The sequence below is a fragment of the Triticum urartu genome, chromosome 6, assembly GCF_003073215.2.
Source record: "Triticum urartu cultivar G1812 chromosome 6, Tu2.1, whole genome shotgun sequence".
NCBI lineage: Eukaryota > Viridiplantae > Streptophyta > Magnoliopsida > Poales > Poaceae > Triticum > Triticum urartu.
The window spans coordinates 295,539,330-295,554,909 of record NC_053027.1 but is presented as its reverse complement, the minus strand read 5'-3'; the positions used below and the strand labels follow the sequence as shown (position 1 = coordinate 295,554,909).

Below are 15,580 nucleotides of genomic sequence, written 5' to 3'. Positions count from 1 at the left end.
AATACTACCAGGTACTAAGTTCATGATAAATTAAAGTCCAATTAATCATATTACTTAAGAACTCCCACTTAGATAGACATCCCTCTAATCATCTAAGTGATCACGTGATCCACATCAACTAAACCATGTCCGATCATCATGTGAGATGGAGTAGTTTTCAATGGTGAACATCACTATGTTGATTATATCTACTATATAATTCACGCTCGACCTTTCGGTCTCAGTGTTCCGAGGCCATATCTGCATATTCTAGGCTCATCAAGTTTAACCCGAGTATTCTGTGTGTGCAAAACTGGCTTGCACCCGTTGTATGTGAACGTAGAGCTTATCACACCCGATCATCACGTGGTGTCTCGGCACGATGAACTGTAGCAACGGTGCATACTCAGGGAGAACACTTGTACCTTGAAATTTAGTGAGAGATCATCTTATAATGTTATCGTCGAACTAAGCAAAATAAGATGCATAAAGGATAAACATCACATGCAATCAAATATAAGTGATATGATATGGCCATCATCATCTTGTGCCTTTGATCTCTATCTCCAAAGCACCATCATGATCACCATCAGCACCGGCTTGACATCTTGATCTCCATCGAAGCATCGTTGTCGTCTCGCCAACTATTGCTTCTACGACTATCGCTACTGCTTACTGATAAAGTAAAGCAATTACATGGCGATTGCACTTCATACAATAAAGCGACAACCATGTGGCTCCTGCCAGTTGCCGATAACTCTATTACAAAAATGATCATCTACTACGATAAAATTTAGCATCATGTCTTGACCATATCACATCACAACATGCCCTGCAAAAACAAGTTAGACATCCTCTACTTTGTTGTTGCAAGTTTTACGTGGCTGCTACGGGATGAGCAAGAACCGTTCTTACCTACGCATCAAAAACCACAACGCGGTATAGTGATTGCTTTTTGATCTTCAGAAAGAACCCTGTTCATTGAATCCGATTCAACTAAAGTTGGAGAAACTGACACCCACTAGCCACCTATGTGCGAATCACGTCGGTAGAACCAGTCTCGCGTAAGCGTACTCGTAATGTCGGTCTGAGCCGCTTCAACCAACAATACCGCTGAATCAAGAATCAACTAGTGATGGCAACCAATATGTATATACCCACGCCCACAACTCCTTTGTGTTTTACTCGTGCATATAACATCGACGCATAAACCTGGCTCGGATGCCAATGTTTGGGGAATGCAGCAATTTCAAAAAAATTCCTACGCACATGCAAGATCCATCTAGGTGATGCATAGCAACAAGAGGGGATAGAGTTTTCTGCGTACCCTTGTAGATCGTAAGCGGAAGCGTTATGACAATGCAGTTGATGTAGTCATACGTCTTCACGATCCAACCGATCCTAGCACCGAAGGTACGGCACCTCCGCGATCTGCACACATTCAGCTCGGTGATGTCCCATGAACTCTAGATCCAGTTGAGGTCGAGGGAGAGTTTCATCAACACGATGGTGTGATGACGGTGATGATGAAGTTACCGACGTAGGGCTTCACCTAAGCTCTACAATGATATGACCGAGGTGGAAATCTGTGGAGGGGGCACCGCACATGGCTAAACAATCAACTTGTGTGTCTATGGGGTGCCCCCTCCCCGTATATAAAGGAGTGGAGGAGGGGAGGGTCGGACCTCACATGGCATGCCCAAGGGGGGAGTCCTACTCCCGGTGGGAGTAGGATTCCCCCTTCCCTAGTTGGAGTAGGAGAGGAAGGAAGGGGGAGAGGGAGAAGGAAAGGGGGGCCGGCCCCCCACCCCGATTCGGATTGGGCTTGGGGGGCACGCCCCCACCTATGTCGCCTCCTCCTCTCTCCCATTAAGGCCCATACACTCCCCGGGGGGTTCCGGTAACCCCCCAGTACTCCGGTAAATGCCCGAACTCATCCGGAACCATTCCGATGTCCAAACATAGCCTTCCAATATATCAATCTTTATGTCTCAACCATTTCGAGACTCCTCATCATGTCCGTTATCATATCCGGGACTCCGAACTACCTTCGGTACATCAAAACACGTAAACTCATAATACTGATCGTTACTGAACATTAAGCATGCGGACCCTATGGGTTCGAGAATTATGTAGACATGACCGAGACTCGTGTCCGGTCAATAACTAATGGCGGAACCTGGATGCTCATATTGGTTCCTACATATTCGACGAAGATCTTTATCGGTCAAACCGCATAACAACATGCGTTGTTCCCTTTGTCATCGGTATGTTACTTGCCCGAGATTCGATCGTTGGTATCTCAATACCTAGTTCAATCTCGTTACCGGCAAGTCTCTTTACTCATTCCATAATGCAACATCCCATAACTAACGCATTAGTCACATTGCTTGCAAGGCTTACAGTGATGTGCATTATCGAGAGGGCCTAGAGATACCTCTCCGATACACAGAGTGACAAATCCTAATCTCGATCTATGCCAAATCAACAAACACCATCGGAGACACCTGTAGAGCATCTTTATAGTCACCCAGTTATATTGTGACGTTTGATATCACACTAAGTGTTCCTCCGGTATTTGGGAGTTGCATAATCTCATAGTCATAGGAACATGTATAAGTTATGAAGAAAGCAATAGCAGTAAACTAAATGATCAAAGTGCTAAGCTAACGAATGAGTCAAGTCAATCACATCATTCTCTAATGATGTGATTCCGTTCATCAAATGACTACTCTTTGTTCATGGCTAGGAAACTTAACCATCTTTAATTAACGAGCTAGTCAAGTAGAGGCATACTAGCACTACAAGAAATATGTCAACTTGCGACCATCACTATTGGTCACTGAAAGGTCATTGTTTTTCATTTGCGACCTTTTTGTGACCAAAAACAGAAAGTCAAAAGCTGGCGGTCGTAAACTGAAATTAACGACCTTTTCTGTAAGAAGGTCGTGGAATTCCACGACCAAAACGAAAGGTCGTTGAACCCATGACCTTCTGTTTTGGTCGCTAGCTCTCTGCCCAGGCCACGTCGAATCCGACGTGGCAATCTGACGTGAAAAAATTGCGACCAATTGAAAATGTCGTTGATAAAATTCAACCCGGTCCAATTGGGGGTTTTACATGGGCCAAGCCCATTTATTATTATTTTCCTGTCAATTTATGTCAACTACATGGGCCGAGCCCAAGAATTCAGCTTTTTATTTTCTAGGACATGGCCTTCTATAGTCCATTCCGTTTTTGGGCCTCAGCCATTTCATAGTCCATTTCAATTTTGGGCCTCCATAACAAACTTTAAGAAACTTGCTCGTAGGACACAAGCTTATTCCTGCGATAGTGAAACAGAGAGGAAATTCGAACAAGTATTGAGAGCATTTTATTTCTTTCAACATGGAAGGACTTTTGAAACAGCCACGAGCACACAGTAGGTACATTCAACGGAGACTAAATTGACATCAAAATGAAGCAACAAAGGGCAGTCTGAGAACATGAACTGCATGGGACACAGTAGCTACCATTTCTACCAGCTACAGCCGCTTGAAAGAGGGACTACCAAGGAGCTAAACTAACAATGACCATCCATCATAAATTGGTGACTTCAGCAATAAGCGGCAACAGCGACATTCCAGAGACCCCCTTCCCCCATTTCTGCTTGGTGTGCCGCATCATTAGCCACCCTGCACACAGCAAGTTTTCATATATTTAGAGCAGATCAACATGTTGAGCAGTTAGGGAATCACATGGAGGAAGTGGGCGGGTGGATCAGGATGGTCTCACCTCGTTGACGTCGTCCTTGTCGCTCACCTCAGACTTGGACTTGTCAGATTTGCTCGACGCCTCTCCTGCCTGAAACGGGGATAGGCTCAAAAGAGCATGGATCAGTACCACAAATGTTGTGTTAATCTCGCGGGGCTACGATTCTGATGGAGGTGTTTGGTATGAATGTTATACCTATGGGTAGTTGTAAGCATCGATCTTCTTGGTGTACTCGGCCTTGAGCATCTCAACCTTCGCAACATAGGGAGACTTCTCCTTCTATTCATTCAAATAGAGGGAAAAACAGCAGACATGTTAGTGTGGTTCAAGGCAATAGATTCCTGGATAACAATTAACATAAGAATAGTTGAATAAATCATGCGAAATGGCATGGTGAATTTGGAAACTAAAATTTGAGCAGTAGTTTGAATCGATGAGTAGAGACTGTATAAATTCTAACTAGGCTACAAGCATTTGAACACTACAGACCATAAATTTAAACAACCAAATTGAGAATAGGCAGTAGATCAACAATTGAATAGCAACCGAATTCTAAATATAATTGACCATCTGGGTCGAACAATACCCAAATGACACGGTGCAGTGAGACAGAAACATGTAAACCAATACACGGACGGCCAAAATTCCATCGCATCACCGAGCAAACACTGAGATCAAGCGGAAGAGACCAACACTGAATAGATCACTAATAAAGAGGGTATGGGGGAGCGGGTAACTTACAGCATCACTCAAGACACTTCCACTTCTCACCACCGGCCTTGCCAACCTGTGATTTGAACACAAATCAGGAAACATGATTCCCAAGGAGAATTATCACAACACCAGTTTGGATGAGAGCAAGGAGACAGGGGAGGGAGCAAAGGGAACCAAGATGCTTACCATGGAGACCTGCTTGATGTTGGAGTCCTTCCTGAAGCTGTCCCTGCGAAAACAGAACCAAAACGGGCCCATGTGAGGACACATCACCACACCACGGAAACAATGTGAATCGAACCACAACAGGGAATCAAATCCGGGGCTCACATGAAGACTAAGAAGGCACTCAGGGGCACCTAAGCTTGTTGGAGTCCTTCTCGGCTTTCTCTTCTTCACCGCGAGTCTGCATCGCACAAAAACAATAGAAACAAAGCGAATCAGAACCCGATGCGAAACAACAATAGGAAAACCTAGATAGAATGTAGTAAACATAGATAGAAAGTAATAAATGTGTACCCCTGATACAGACCAGGAATCAGCCCAAACAATCAGTTTGTAGACAAATAAGTACACCAGGTTGGAGGAAATGGAAATGTAACCTTACACAAACACATACGCATCGACATTTTCAAACGAAACCGATCGACCTCTTCTTGAAATATACCACTATACCAGCACCACCAGTTACTACTCTTAATAATGATAAACTTACGTAAGTAGACAGTAGACCAAAGTTACTCGTCACATCCCCCCCCCCCCCAAACTGATTGATTAACAAAAGGAAAACACAAATAATAATTGAGAAGAAAACCACACAACGCTAGACTGAGTTGAGCTACACTATTGTTGTCGTCATGCATGTAACAGTCGGTCGGCCGTAGTTGTTAAGGTCGATCATGGGAAGGTGCCATTGAGAGTGGGCAAGTCCGGCCATGCCATCATCGAGGCCGGATCACGGTCTGACAGAGTTATCACAAGCAAACTTACACGTACGCACGCAGTTTTAATTAATTAAATGAGTAGGCAGCGAAGGCAATTGGAAATCTAGGAGTTGACTGAAGTGATCTAGTACTGAATATGCCTAGTGATTCAAGTTAACCTGTTGAAATTCTTCAGTTCCTATCACAATCGGCATGTACACCCAGCCCATTGAATGTTCAGAAAACTGAAGTGATCTACTACTCTTTGCTCATGCTATCAATCATAACAGGAAGACTGCACCGAACTATTACTGACAAAGCTGCAATCTCATGTCCCCCGGCCCTGAAGTTTATGCGAAGGCGAAATGTTTCATCATAAGATAAAAGCCGTCCCATTCAAAATGGTTCTAATCAACATACTTGTCACTCGATTGCCTCTGCGCTGAGCTGCAGCGTGGGCAGAAAAAGCCATGGCCTCGCCATCAATGGCGAAAGTCTCCTCATCGTCCGTCAAGCACTTGGTGGCGAACTTGACGTTGCCCAACAGATATAGCATTACTATTAGTTCTCAGCAGGCACAATGCTAGAAAGAAGAGGAGATAAAAAATGGCGCTATGTAGTAGTGGTAGTAGTACATGTGCCTTGCGCCGGTTGCCTTGATGTGCAGCGCCTGCACCTGCGCGACCACCTCGTCTCTGACGTGCACGGGCGCCGCGAACTTGAGGGACTGGCTCGCGTACATGGCACCAGGCTGCACGAAGACGAGAAGCAGCCGTCAGATCATGGTGGGATCCCATCGATCGGGCGCCATGCCTGCCAGCCGTTCGGCGGAATGGCAGAGAGGAGGAGGAAAGGAGCGTACGGCGTGGGAGGTGATGAGGGCGGGGAAGAGGGAGGCGACGAGCATGCCGTGCACCACGCGGCCGCGCTGGAACCCACCCGTCCCGCGCGCGAAGGCGTCGTTCGGATCACCGGAACAGCGCCGGAGCAACACACCCATCAGATCCCGTCGACGTCGTTGTGTCCTGGTTGCCGGAGAGACGTGGCGAGCGTGGGGCAAAGCCACCGCAAACCCTAGCGGCGAAGATGAGTCCCAGGGGAGAGAGAGGGGTCGCTGGAGAGAGATGGATAGGTGGGGGGCTCCGCCTGAGGTGGGGGAGAGGAGAGGAGGGGGAGAGGCCGCCGGCGGCAAGGTTTGGGAGGGAGACAAGGGGAGGGGTGGGATCGGCGTGGGTGGCGGCGGCGATGTGGGAGACGAGGGTGAGAGCGGCGGGGTGCGGATCTGGAGCGATAGGGTTCGTGGGGTGAGAGGGTGACGGAGTTTTCTTTTTATTTTCTTTTTTTTAAGACAAAGAGGGGGGTTTGAGGGAGAAAGGGCTACCGTCGGATCTGGAAGCATCCGACGGCGTTTGAGGGATGATCCGTGTGACATGTCCATGGACCAATCAGAACTGAGTACACGTTATGACTTTCTAAATTGGTCGTAATCGACTAAAAATAAGGTGTTGAATCATATTGTTTTAAAAAAAGGTGTTGAATCATATAAACAGTTTTATGTTTTATGATATGAGAAATTCAAAAAAAAACATTCTCATTGTGTCACCAAATGTGACATAGTTTTTAGGAAAACTAACAAATTTGGAATTCGAATAAGACAAATATCTCCTAAAAATTGTTATGAGAAATGAGTTTTTAGGGGGAAAAACATTCGCTATTTTCGAAGTGCCAAAAATGTTTACAGCACCACTCCATTTTCCCAAACTATAAGACAACATTTTATGTACAGTTGACCAAATCTTTAGATGTAAAATGCTTTCGATCCATCTCTCATCAAAAAGACAAATTATGTTTCAAAAAAGAATCTACCTCACCATTCCTTTGTTTTTTTTCTACTTTTTCACATGAAAAATTCAAAGAAATAATCTCATATTGTGCACAAGGGTGCATATTGGAATGGCAAACAATATTGCCTAAGAAAGTTTTCATTTTCTTTGGACGAAAAAATCATTTTCCATTTTCCGAGTGCCCAAAATGAGGTTTTTTGTGAATGGCCTATCAAATAATTGTTGCAAAATTGGACCAGAACATTTTTCTAAAACAATAGGACATATTTAATTCACAATTGACCAAATGGTTAGGTGTCAAAGCTTTGATCCACCTCTCGTGAAAAAGACAAATTTTCGCCGATTCAGTTGGAAGTGGGTCAAATTTGAACTGCAGCTGCCTCATAGTTTGCTCTTTATTTTTCCAAAAATCATTTCTAGATACATAAGTATCTATTTAATCAGAGAAACATCAAAAGTTTTCTAATATTCAACCACTAGCTAGGAACGGTCAAGCCCGCCGTTTTGACCACATTTTGAAATGGGCATAAAAAATTTCAAAAAAATCAAAAAATTGGAAAACCTTCACATTGTGTCATTATATGTGACCAAATTTCCAGGAAAAATAATAAACTTGTAATACGACAATTATTTTAAAAAAATGTTCTCAGAAATGAGCTATTATGCGTGAAGATTCATGATTTTCAAGCCAAATGATCAATCTTATGGCCACATTCATGGCATGTTTGTTTAAATGATCTCATATTGTGCACAAGGGTGCATATTGGAATGACAAACAATGTTTCCTAAGAAAGTTTTCATTTTCTTTGCATGAAAAAATCATTTTTCATTTTTTGAGTGCCCGAAATGAGCTTTTTTGTGAAGAACCTACCAAATGATTGTTGCAAAAATGGACCAAATCAATTTTATAAAATATTAGGCCATGTTTAATGCACAATTGACAAAAATGATTGGGTGTAAAAAGTTTTTATCCACCTCTGGTGAAAAAGACAAATTTTCGCCAATTTAGTAGGAAGCGGGTCAAATTTGAACTGCAGCTGCCTCATAGTTTGCTCTTTATTTTTTCCAAAAATCATTTCTTGGTACATAAGTATCTATTTAATTAGAGAAACATCAAAAAAATTCCTAGATTAAACCACTAGCTAGGAACGGTCAAGCCCGCCGTTTTGACCGCATTTTGAAACGGGCATAAAAATTCAAAAAAAAATTAAAACATTGGAAAACCTTCGCATTGTGTCATCATATGTGACCAAGTTTTCAGGAAAAATAATAAACTTGTAATACGGAAATTATTTAAAAAAAGAGTTCTCACAAATGAGCTATCATGCGTGAAGATTCATGGCTTTCAAGCCAAATGATCAATCTTATGTCCACATCCATGGCATAGTTTGTTCAAATGATCTCATATTGTGCACAAGGGTGCATCTTGGAATTCCAAACAATGTTTCCTAAGAGAGTTTTCATTTTCTTTGCACAAAAAAATCATTTTCCATTTTTCGAGTTCCCGAAATGAAATTTTTTTGTGAAGGAACTACCAAATAATTATTGCAAAAATGGACCAAATCAATTTTATAAAATATTAGGCCATGTTTAATGCACAATTGACAAAATGGTTGGGTGTAAAAAGTTTTTATCCACCTCTGGTGAAAAAGACAAATTTCCGTCGATTTAGGAGGAAGCGGGTCAAATTTGAACTGCAGTTGCCTTATAGTTTGCTCTTTATTTTTTCCAAAAATCATTTCTAGGTGCATAAGTATATATTTAAGCATAAGTATATGGTTTGGTGGTGATACGTTGAGGTTTGGACGGTGGCCCAGGGCCCCAACTCCAAAGTGCGTAGACTCGCATGCCCGCCGCGTGGTCACCGCGTGACCGTGGCGTTGCTGTGCGTTCTGGGAAGCCTAGGCATGTCTAGTAGGTTTGGCACTCCCCAGGTAGATGCTTGGAAGAAAATAACAACAGAAGAATCTCACGAGGAGACCGAACTATGCTCAAACATGAATTAGCAGCCAAGTGTTTGATTAACGGTACGGGAAATTCACAAGGCCAATGGGCCTGAGTTTTGGCTGAGGATGATCATATACTAGGGAGACTGTCTTGGCAAATTTTCAGCTCAAATGGAGGAGTTTGGATGGCACTTGCTTTGCAAAGTACCACATTGGGCAGAAATATGGATGTTGAAGCTGGGCTCAAATGGATAAGTCGATTGAGATCAAATTTTGTGGAGTATGGTAATTTTGGCATAGTAAATCACTGTAAAAAGTTTATACCATTTGGATAATCCTAGCTTGTACTTCCTTCACAAAGCTTCTCTCTAGATAGAAACTTTAGAATTTTTTTGAGGAAGATTTAATAGGCAAATGGAGCTGAATATTGGAATGTGGCAATGATTTGTATATGTAAGATGGCACAAAAAGTTTGAGGAAAATAGGAGGTGTCTAGATAGCACTTTCTTTGCAATGTGCCAATTTGGACAGAAAAAGGAAATTGAAGTTGGGCTTACATAGATGATTGGATTATGCTGAAATTTGGTGTAGGGGGTTTCTATAGTCAGGGTAGTGTCCTGGTAAATTTTCAGCAATTATAAAGCAACATAAAATGTAGTTGCTTCACAAACTGAAAATATTACCAGAAACAAAGATTCGATGGTGAGCTCACATGTATTGTTAGATAGTGCTAAACTTTTGTGTAGAGCTATGACTTCGGCATATAGAACATGTGGCAAAAATTTAACTCATTACGATATTCCTATCTTGTATTTCCTTCACAAAGCTTCTAGGTGAATAGAAACTTTGGAAATTTGCCAAGGAAGATTTACTAGGAAAATAGAGCTGAATATTGGCATGTGGAAATGATTTGGGTATGGAAGATTGACCAAAAAGTTTGAGGGCAATAGGAGTGGTACAGATAGCACTTGATTTGCATTGTGCCAATCTGGACAGAAAATGAAAATTGAAGCTGGGCTCACATAGATGATTTGATTGAGCTGCAATTTGGAGGAGGGTGATAATTTGAGAATATGAAGACACAGTATAAATTTCATGCCATTTGGATGTGCATAGATAGTACTTCCTTCACAATGCTTCTAGGTGGACAAAAACTTTAAAAATTTGCCGAGGAAGATTTACTAGGCAAACGGAGCTGAATTTTGTCATGAGGAAATGGTTTGGATAGGAAAGAGTGCCCAAATTTTTCGAGGGCAATCAAGAATATAAAAATAGCACTTCCTTCACAAAGTGCTGTTCTGAACAGAATAGGAAAATGAATATTGTTGAATTATATTTTAACTAGGAGAGGAAGGTTTTTGACATGTTTGACGAAGATATGATCCAAAGAATTTATGAGATTTTTTTTCGGAATTTCGGGACTAACAGAAATATAGGTTGCTTCACAACGTAGGGCAAAAATTGACACATGGACATGACACGTAGGCAAAACTGATGAGGTGGCGCCTAGTCATAGCAATCAACCACAATTTACAAGGTTATGACCATCTATATTGGTCATGACCAGTTAGAAATAAGGCAGCGGATCAGTGCTATCTGCTTTGTGACCATTTTGTGTAAGGAAATTACGACCTTTCTAACCAAAATGGTCGATATAGTTTAGTGTTTGGAGCCCCCCGAACAGTTTTTGACCAATTGGTCTCAAATGGTCATAGATCTATGACCAATTCTTCCAGGGTCACTGACAGAAGGTCACTAGTTGACACATTTCTTGTAGTGTAGTGACACTCAGTTTGCCTATGTATTCACACATGTACTAAGTTTCCGGTTAATACAATTCTAGCATGAATAATAAACATTTATCATGATATAAGGAAATATAAATAACAACTTTATTATTGCCTCTAGGGCATATTTCCTTCAATCCCATTGTTCAAGAAGAAGAAGTGGTTGTACCAGACCCTCCAGTCCATGAAGCCATTGAAGCTGAGGCGAATGCGGCTGTCACCACCACCACTACTGAAGCTAATGACGTTGTCATGGCTGAAGACAATGTGCAGCCCGAGGTCAATGATGCCACGGAAGACAATGCACAGCCATCCACCTCGGATGTGGCCATTCCTTCCCCTGTGCCTCACACCTTGGAACGTGTGTACAATCAGGGCGAGCTCATTACTGTCTGTTGGCCTATCTTGATACCACCTACTGCTCCTGGTCCCCAATATGACTATCACATGGAGCAAAGTTCTCACGCGCAGAAGCCAAAGCCCAGGCTGCCAAGGCTTCGAACTGCTGCCACTACAAGAGGCTCCTTTAGTGTGCTAAGCTTCAGAGAGCACATCACTTTCTTCGACAAGGCCAAGAACCCCTTCCGGAAGCCCAAGATTTCCTCGGATAGGTTCTGGAGCCATCAGCAACACAGCTACTACTCATGCATACTATACAATCAAGACATGATTTTCCTCACAAGTCTTGACTGTGATGCCATTGCTGGGCTGCCATGTCTTGAAGAGGTTCTTGATTGCTTCCATGAAGTTGGGCTGCTCCAATTTGTAACTGACAAGGAGCATTGGAATGAAGAGCTTCTGTTGCAGTTCTACGCCACACTACACATATCAGGCTACAACAGGGATCCGAAGACATGGGTCCTTGAGTGGATGACAGGAGATGCCCATCATGAAGCCAAAGCTTAGGATATCATTGAGCTAACTTCCCTGCCCACTCCTGGTGATCTATATGAACCAGGTTGTCAACGCCATGTGCAAGAGCTGCAGAGTGTCTTCTAGAAGCCTGAGCCCAATATGAGTCAGATGCTCGTTATGATGAAGCCATTGCCCATTGATGTTGAATATCCCAAGGAGTTCTACATCAAAGACCTTGAGTACCTGCCCGCACCGTCTATCACATTCTGAGGCGTACTCTGTGGCCTATCAAAGGGAATTATCTTGATGCCAAGCTTGAAGGCACCATGAAGACATTAGTCTTCTACATCATCAATGGCGTCAGGTTCAACACTCAAGATTTCTTCATTTGTCAGTTGGAGAAACTGACACCCACTAGCCACCTGTGTGCGAATGATGTCGGTAGAACCAGTCTCGCGTAAGCGTACACGTAATGTCGGTCTGAGCCGCTTCATCCAACAATACCACTGAATCAAGAATCAACTAGTGATGGCAACCAATATGTATATACCCACGCCCACAACTCCTTTGTGTTCTACTCGTGCATATAACATCCACGCATAAACCTGGCTCAGATGCCACTGTTTGGGGAACGCAGTAATTTCAAAAAAAATCTACGTACACGAAAGATCCATCTAGGTGATGCATAGCAACGAGAGGGGATAGAGTTGTCTACGTACCCTCGTAGACCGTAAGCGGAAGCGTTATGACAACGTGGTTGATGTAGTCGTACGTCTTCATGACCCGACCGATCCTAGCACCGAAGGTACGGCACCTCTACGATCTGCACACGTTCAGCTCGGTGATGTCCCACGAACTCTAGATCCAGCTGAGGTCAAGGGAGAGTTTCATCAGCACGATGGCGTGATGACGGTGATGATGAAGTTACCGACGCAGAGCTTCGCCTAAGCTCTACAACGATATGACTGAGGTGGAAATCTGTGGAGGGGGGCACCGCACACGGCTAAACAATCAACTTGTGTGTCTATGGGGTGCCCCCTCCCCCGTATATAAAGGAGTGGAGGAGGGGGAGGGTCGGCCCTCACATGGCGCGCCCACGGGGGGAGTCCTACTCCCGGTGGGAGTGGGATTCCCCCTTCCCTAGTTGGAGTAGGAGAGGAAGGAAGGGGGGAGAGGGAGAAGGAAAGGGGGGCCGGCCCCCACCCCAATTCGGATTGGGCTTGGGGGGCACGCCCCCACCTTGGCCGCCTCCTCCTCTCTCCCACTAAGGCCCATTAAGGCCCATACACTCCTCGGGGGGTTTCGGTAACCCCCCCCCCCCCCGGTACTCCGATAAATGCCCGAACTCATCAGGAACCATTCCGATGTCCAAACATAGCCTTCCAATATATTGATCTTTATGTCTCAACCATTTCGAGACTCCTCGTCATGTCTGTGATCATATTCGGGACTCCATACTGCCTTCGGTACATCAAAAGACATAAACTCATAATACCGAACGTTAAGCGTGCGGACCCTACGGGTTCGAGAACTATGTAGACATGACAGAGACTCGTCTCCGGTCAATAACCAATATCGGAACCTGGATGCTCATATTGGTTCCTACATATTCTACGAAGATCTTTATCGGTCAAACCGCATAACAACATACGTTGTTCCCTTTGTCATCGGTATGTTACTTGCCCGCGATTCGATCATCGGTATCTCAATACCTAGTTCAATCTCGTTACCGGCAAGTCTCTTTACTCATTCCGTAATGCAACATCCCATAACTAACTCATTAGTCACATTGCTTGCAAGGCTTACAGTGATGTGCATTACCGAGAGGGCCCAGAGATACCTCTTCGATACACAGAGTGAGAAATCCTAATCTCGATCCATGCCAATTCAACAAACACCATCGGAGATACCTGTAGAGCATCTTTATAGTCACCCAGTTACGTTGTGACATTTGATATCACACTAAGTGTTCCTCCGGCATTCGGGAGTTACATAATCTCCTAGTCATAGGAACATGTATAAGTCAAAGAAAGCATTAGCAACAAACTAAACGATCATCGTGCTAAGCTACCAGATGGGTCAAGTCAATCACATCATTCTCTAATGATGTGATCCCGTTCATCAAATGACAACTCTTTGTCCATGGCTAGGAAACTTAACCATCTTTGGTTAACGAGCTAGTCAAGTAGAGGCATACTAGTGACACTCAGTTTGTCTATGTATTCACACATGTACTAAGTTTCCGGTTAATACAATTCTAGCATGAATAATAAACATTTATAATGATATAAGGAAATATAAATAACAACTCTATTATTGCCTCTAGGGCATATTTCCTTCAACCCCATTGTTCAAGAAGAAGAAGTGGTTGTCCCAGACCCTCCAGTCCATGAAGCCATTGAAGCTAAGGCGAATGCGGCTGTCACCACCACTGAAGCTAATGACGTTGTCATGCCTGGAGACAATGTGCAACCCGAGGTCAATGATGCCACGGAAGACAATGCACAGCCATCCACCTCGGTTGTGACAGTTCCTTCCCCTGCGCCTCACACCATGGAACGTGCGTACAATCGGGGCGAGCTCATTACTGTCTGTTGGCCTATCTTGATACCACCTACCGCTCCTGGTCCCCAATATGACTATCACATGGAGCAAAGTTCTCAGGCGCAGAAGCCAAAGCCCAGGCTGCCAAGGCTTCCAACTGCTGCCACTACAAGAGGCTCCTTTAGTGTGCTAAGCTTCAGAGAGCACATCACTTTCTTCGACAAGGCCAAGAACCCCTTCCGGAAGCCCAAGATTTCCTCGGATAGGTTCTGGAGCCATCAGCAGCACAGCTACTACTCATGCATACTATACAATCAAGACATGATTTTTCATCACAAGTCTTGACTGTGATGCCATTGCTGGGCTGCCATGCCTTGAAGAGGTTCTTGATTGCTTCCGTGAAGTTGGGCTGCTCTAATTTGTAACTGACAAGGAGCATTGGAATGAAGAGCTTCTGTTGCAGTTCTACGCCACACTACACATATCAGGCTACAACAGGGATCCGAAGACAAGGGTCCTTGAGTGGATGACAGGAGATGTCCATCATGAAGCCAAAGCTTAGGATATCATCGAGCTAACTTCCCTGCCCACTCCTGGTGATCTGTATGCACCAGGTTGTCAACGCCATGTGCAAGAGCTGCAGAGTGTCTTTCAGAAGCCTAAGCCCAATATGAGTCAGATGCTCGGTATGATGAAGCCATTGCCCATTGATGTTGAATATCCAAAGGAGTTATACATCAAAGACCTTGAGTACCTGCCCGCACCGTCGATCACATATGAGGCGTACTCTGTGGCCTATCAAAGAGAATTCTCTTGATGCCAAGCTTGAAGGCACCATGAAGACATTAGTCTTCTACATCATCAATGGCATTGGGTTCAACACTCAAGATTTGTCATTTGTCAGTTGGAGAAACAGACACCCACTAGCCACCTGTGTGCGAAGCACGTCGGTAGAACTAGTCTCGCGTAAGCGTACACGTAATGTCGGTCTGGCCCACTTCATCCAACAATGCCGTTGAATCAAGAATCAACTAGTGACGACAAGCAATATGTATATACCCACGCCCACAACTCCTTTGTGTTCTACTCGTGCATATAACATCTACGCATAAACCTGGCTCAGATGCCACTGTTTGGGGAACACAGTAATTTCAAAAAAAATCTACGCACACGCAAGATCCATCTAGGTGATGCATAGCAACGAGAGGGGATAGAGTTGTCTACGTACCCTCATA

The 15,580-nt window shown here is 43.9% G+C and overlaps 1 protein-coding gene across 2 annotated transcripts; it reads right to left on the bottom strand.

Moving 5' to 3' along the window:
* Positions 1–3,329: 3,329 nt before the first annotated feature.
* Positions 3,330–6,674, bottom strand: LOC125513299 ((R)-specific enoyl-CoA hydratase-like). 2 transcript variants are annotated; one of them, XR_007285857.1, is made up of 9 exons: positions 6,232–6,674; positions 6,005–6,120; positions 5,790–5,898; positions 4,777–4,852; positions 4,633–4,675; positions 4,474–4,519; positions 3,928–4,011; positions 3,754–3,822; positions 3,330–3,653 (listed from the first exon to the last, which is right to left on the bottom strand). XR_007285857.1 is itself a non-coding variant. In XM_048678378.1 (8 exons), exons 1-5 carry the CDS (start codon positions 6,367–6,369, stop codon positions 4,500–4,502), a joined length of 393 nt encoding a protein of 130 aa, XP_048534335.1. In that variant the 5' UTR covers positions 6,370–6,674; the 3' UTR covers positions 3,330–3,653; positions 3,754–3,822; positions 3,928–4,011; positions 4,474–4,499. The 2 variants fall into 2 exon arrangements, 1 of the variants encoding a protein (XP_048534335.1); XM_048678378.1 differs by lacking the exon at positions 5,790–5,898.
* Between the last annotated feature and the right edge of the window lie 8,906 nt (positions 6,675–15,580).

Coding starts and splice junctions, on each gene's coding strand:
- LOC125513299 (XM_048678378.1), bottom strand. CDS start 6,369: ATGGGTGTGTTGCTCCGGCGCTGTTCCGGTGATCCGAACGACGCCTTC. Junction 4,853..6,004: donor GCAACCGGCGCAAGGCACAT/GTACTACTACCA, acceptor TGTGCGATGCAG/ACTCGCGGTGAAGAAGAGAA. Junction 4,520..4,632: donor ACATCAAGCAGGTCTCCATG/GTAAGCATCTTG, acceptor TTCAAATCACAG/GTTGGCAAGGCCGGTGGTGA.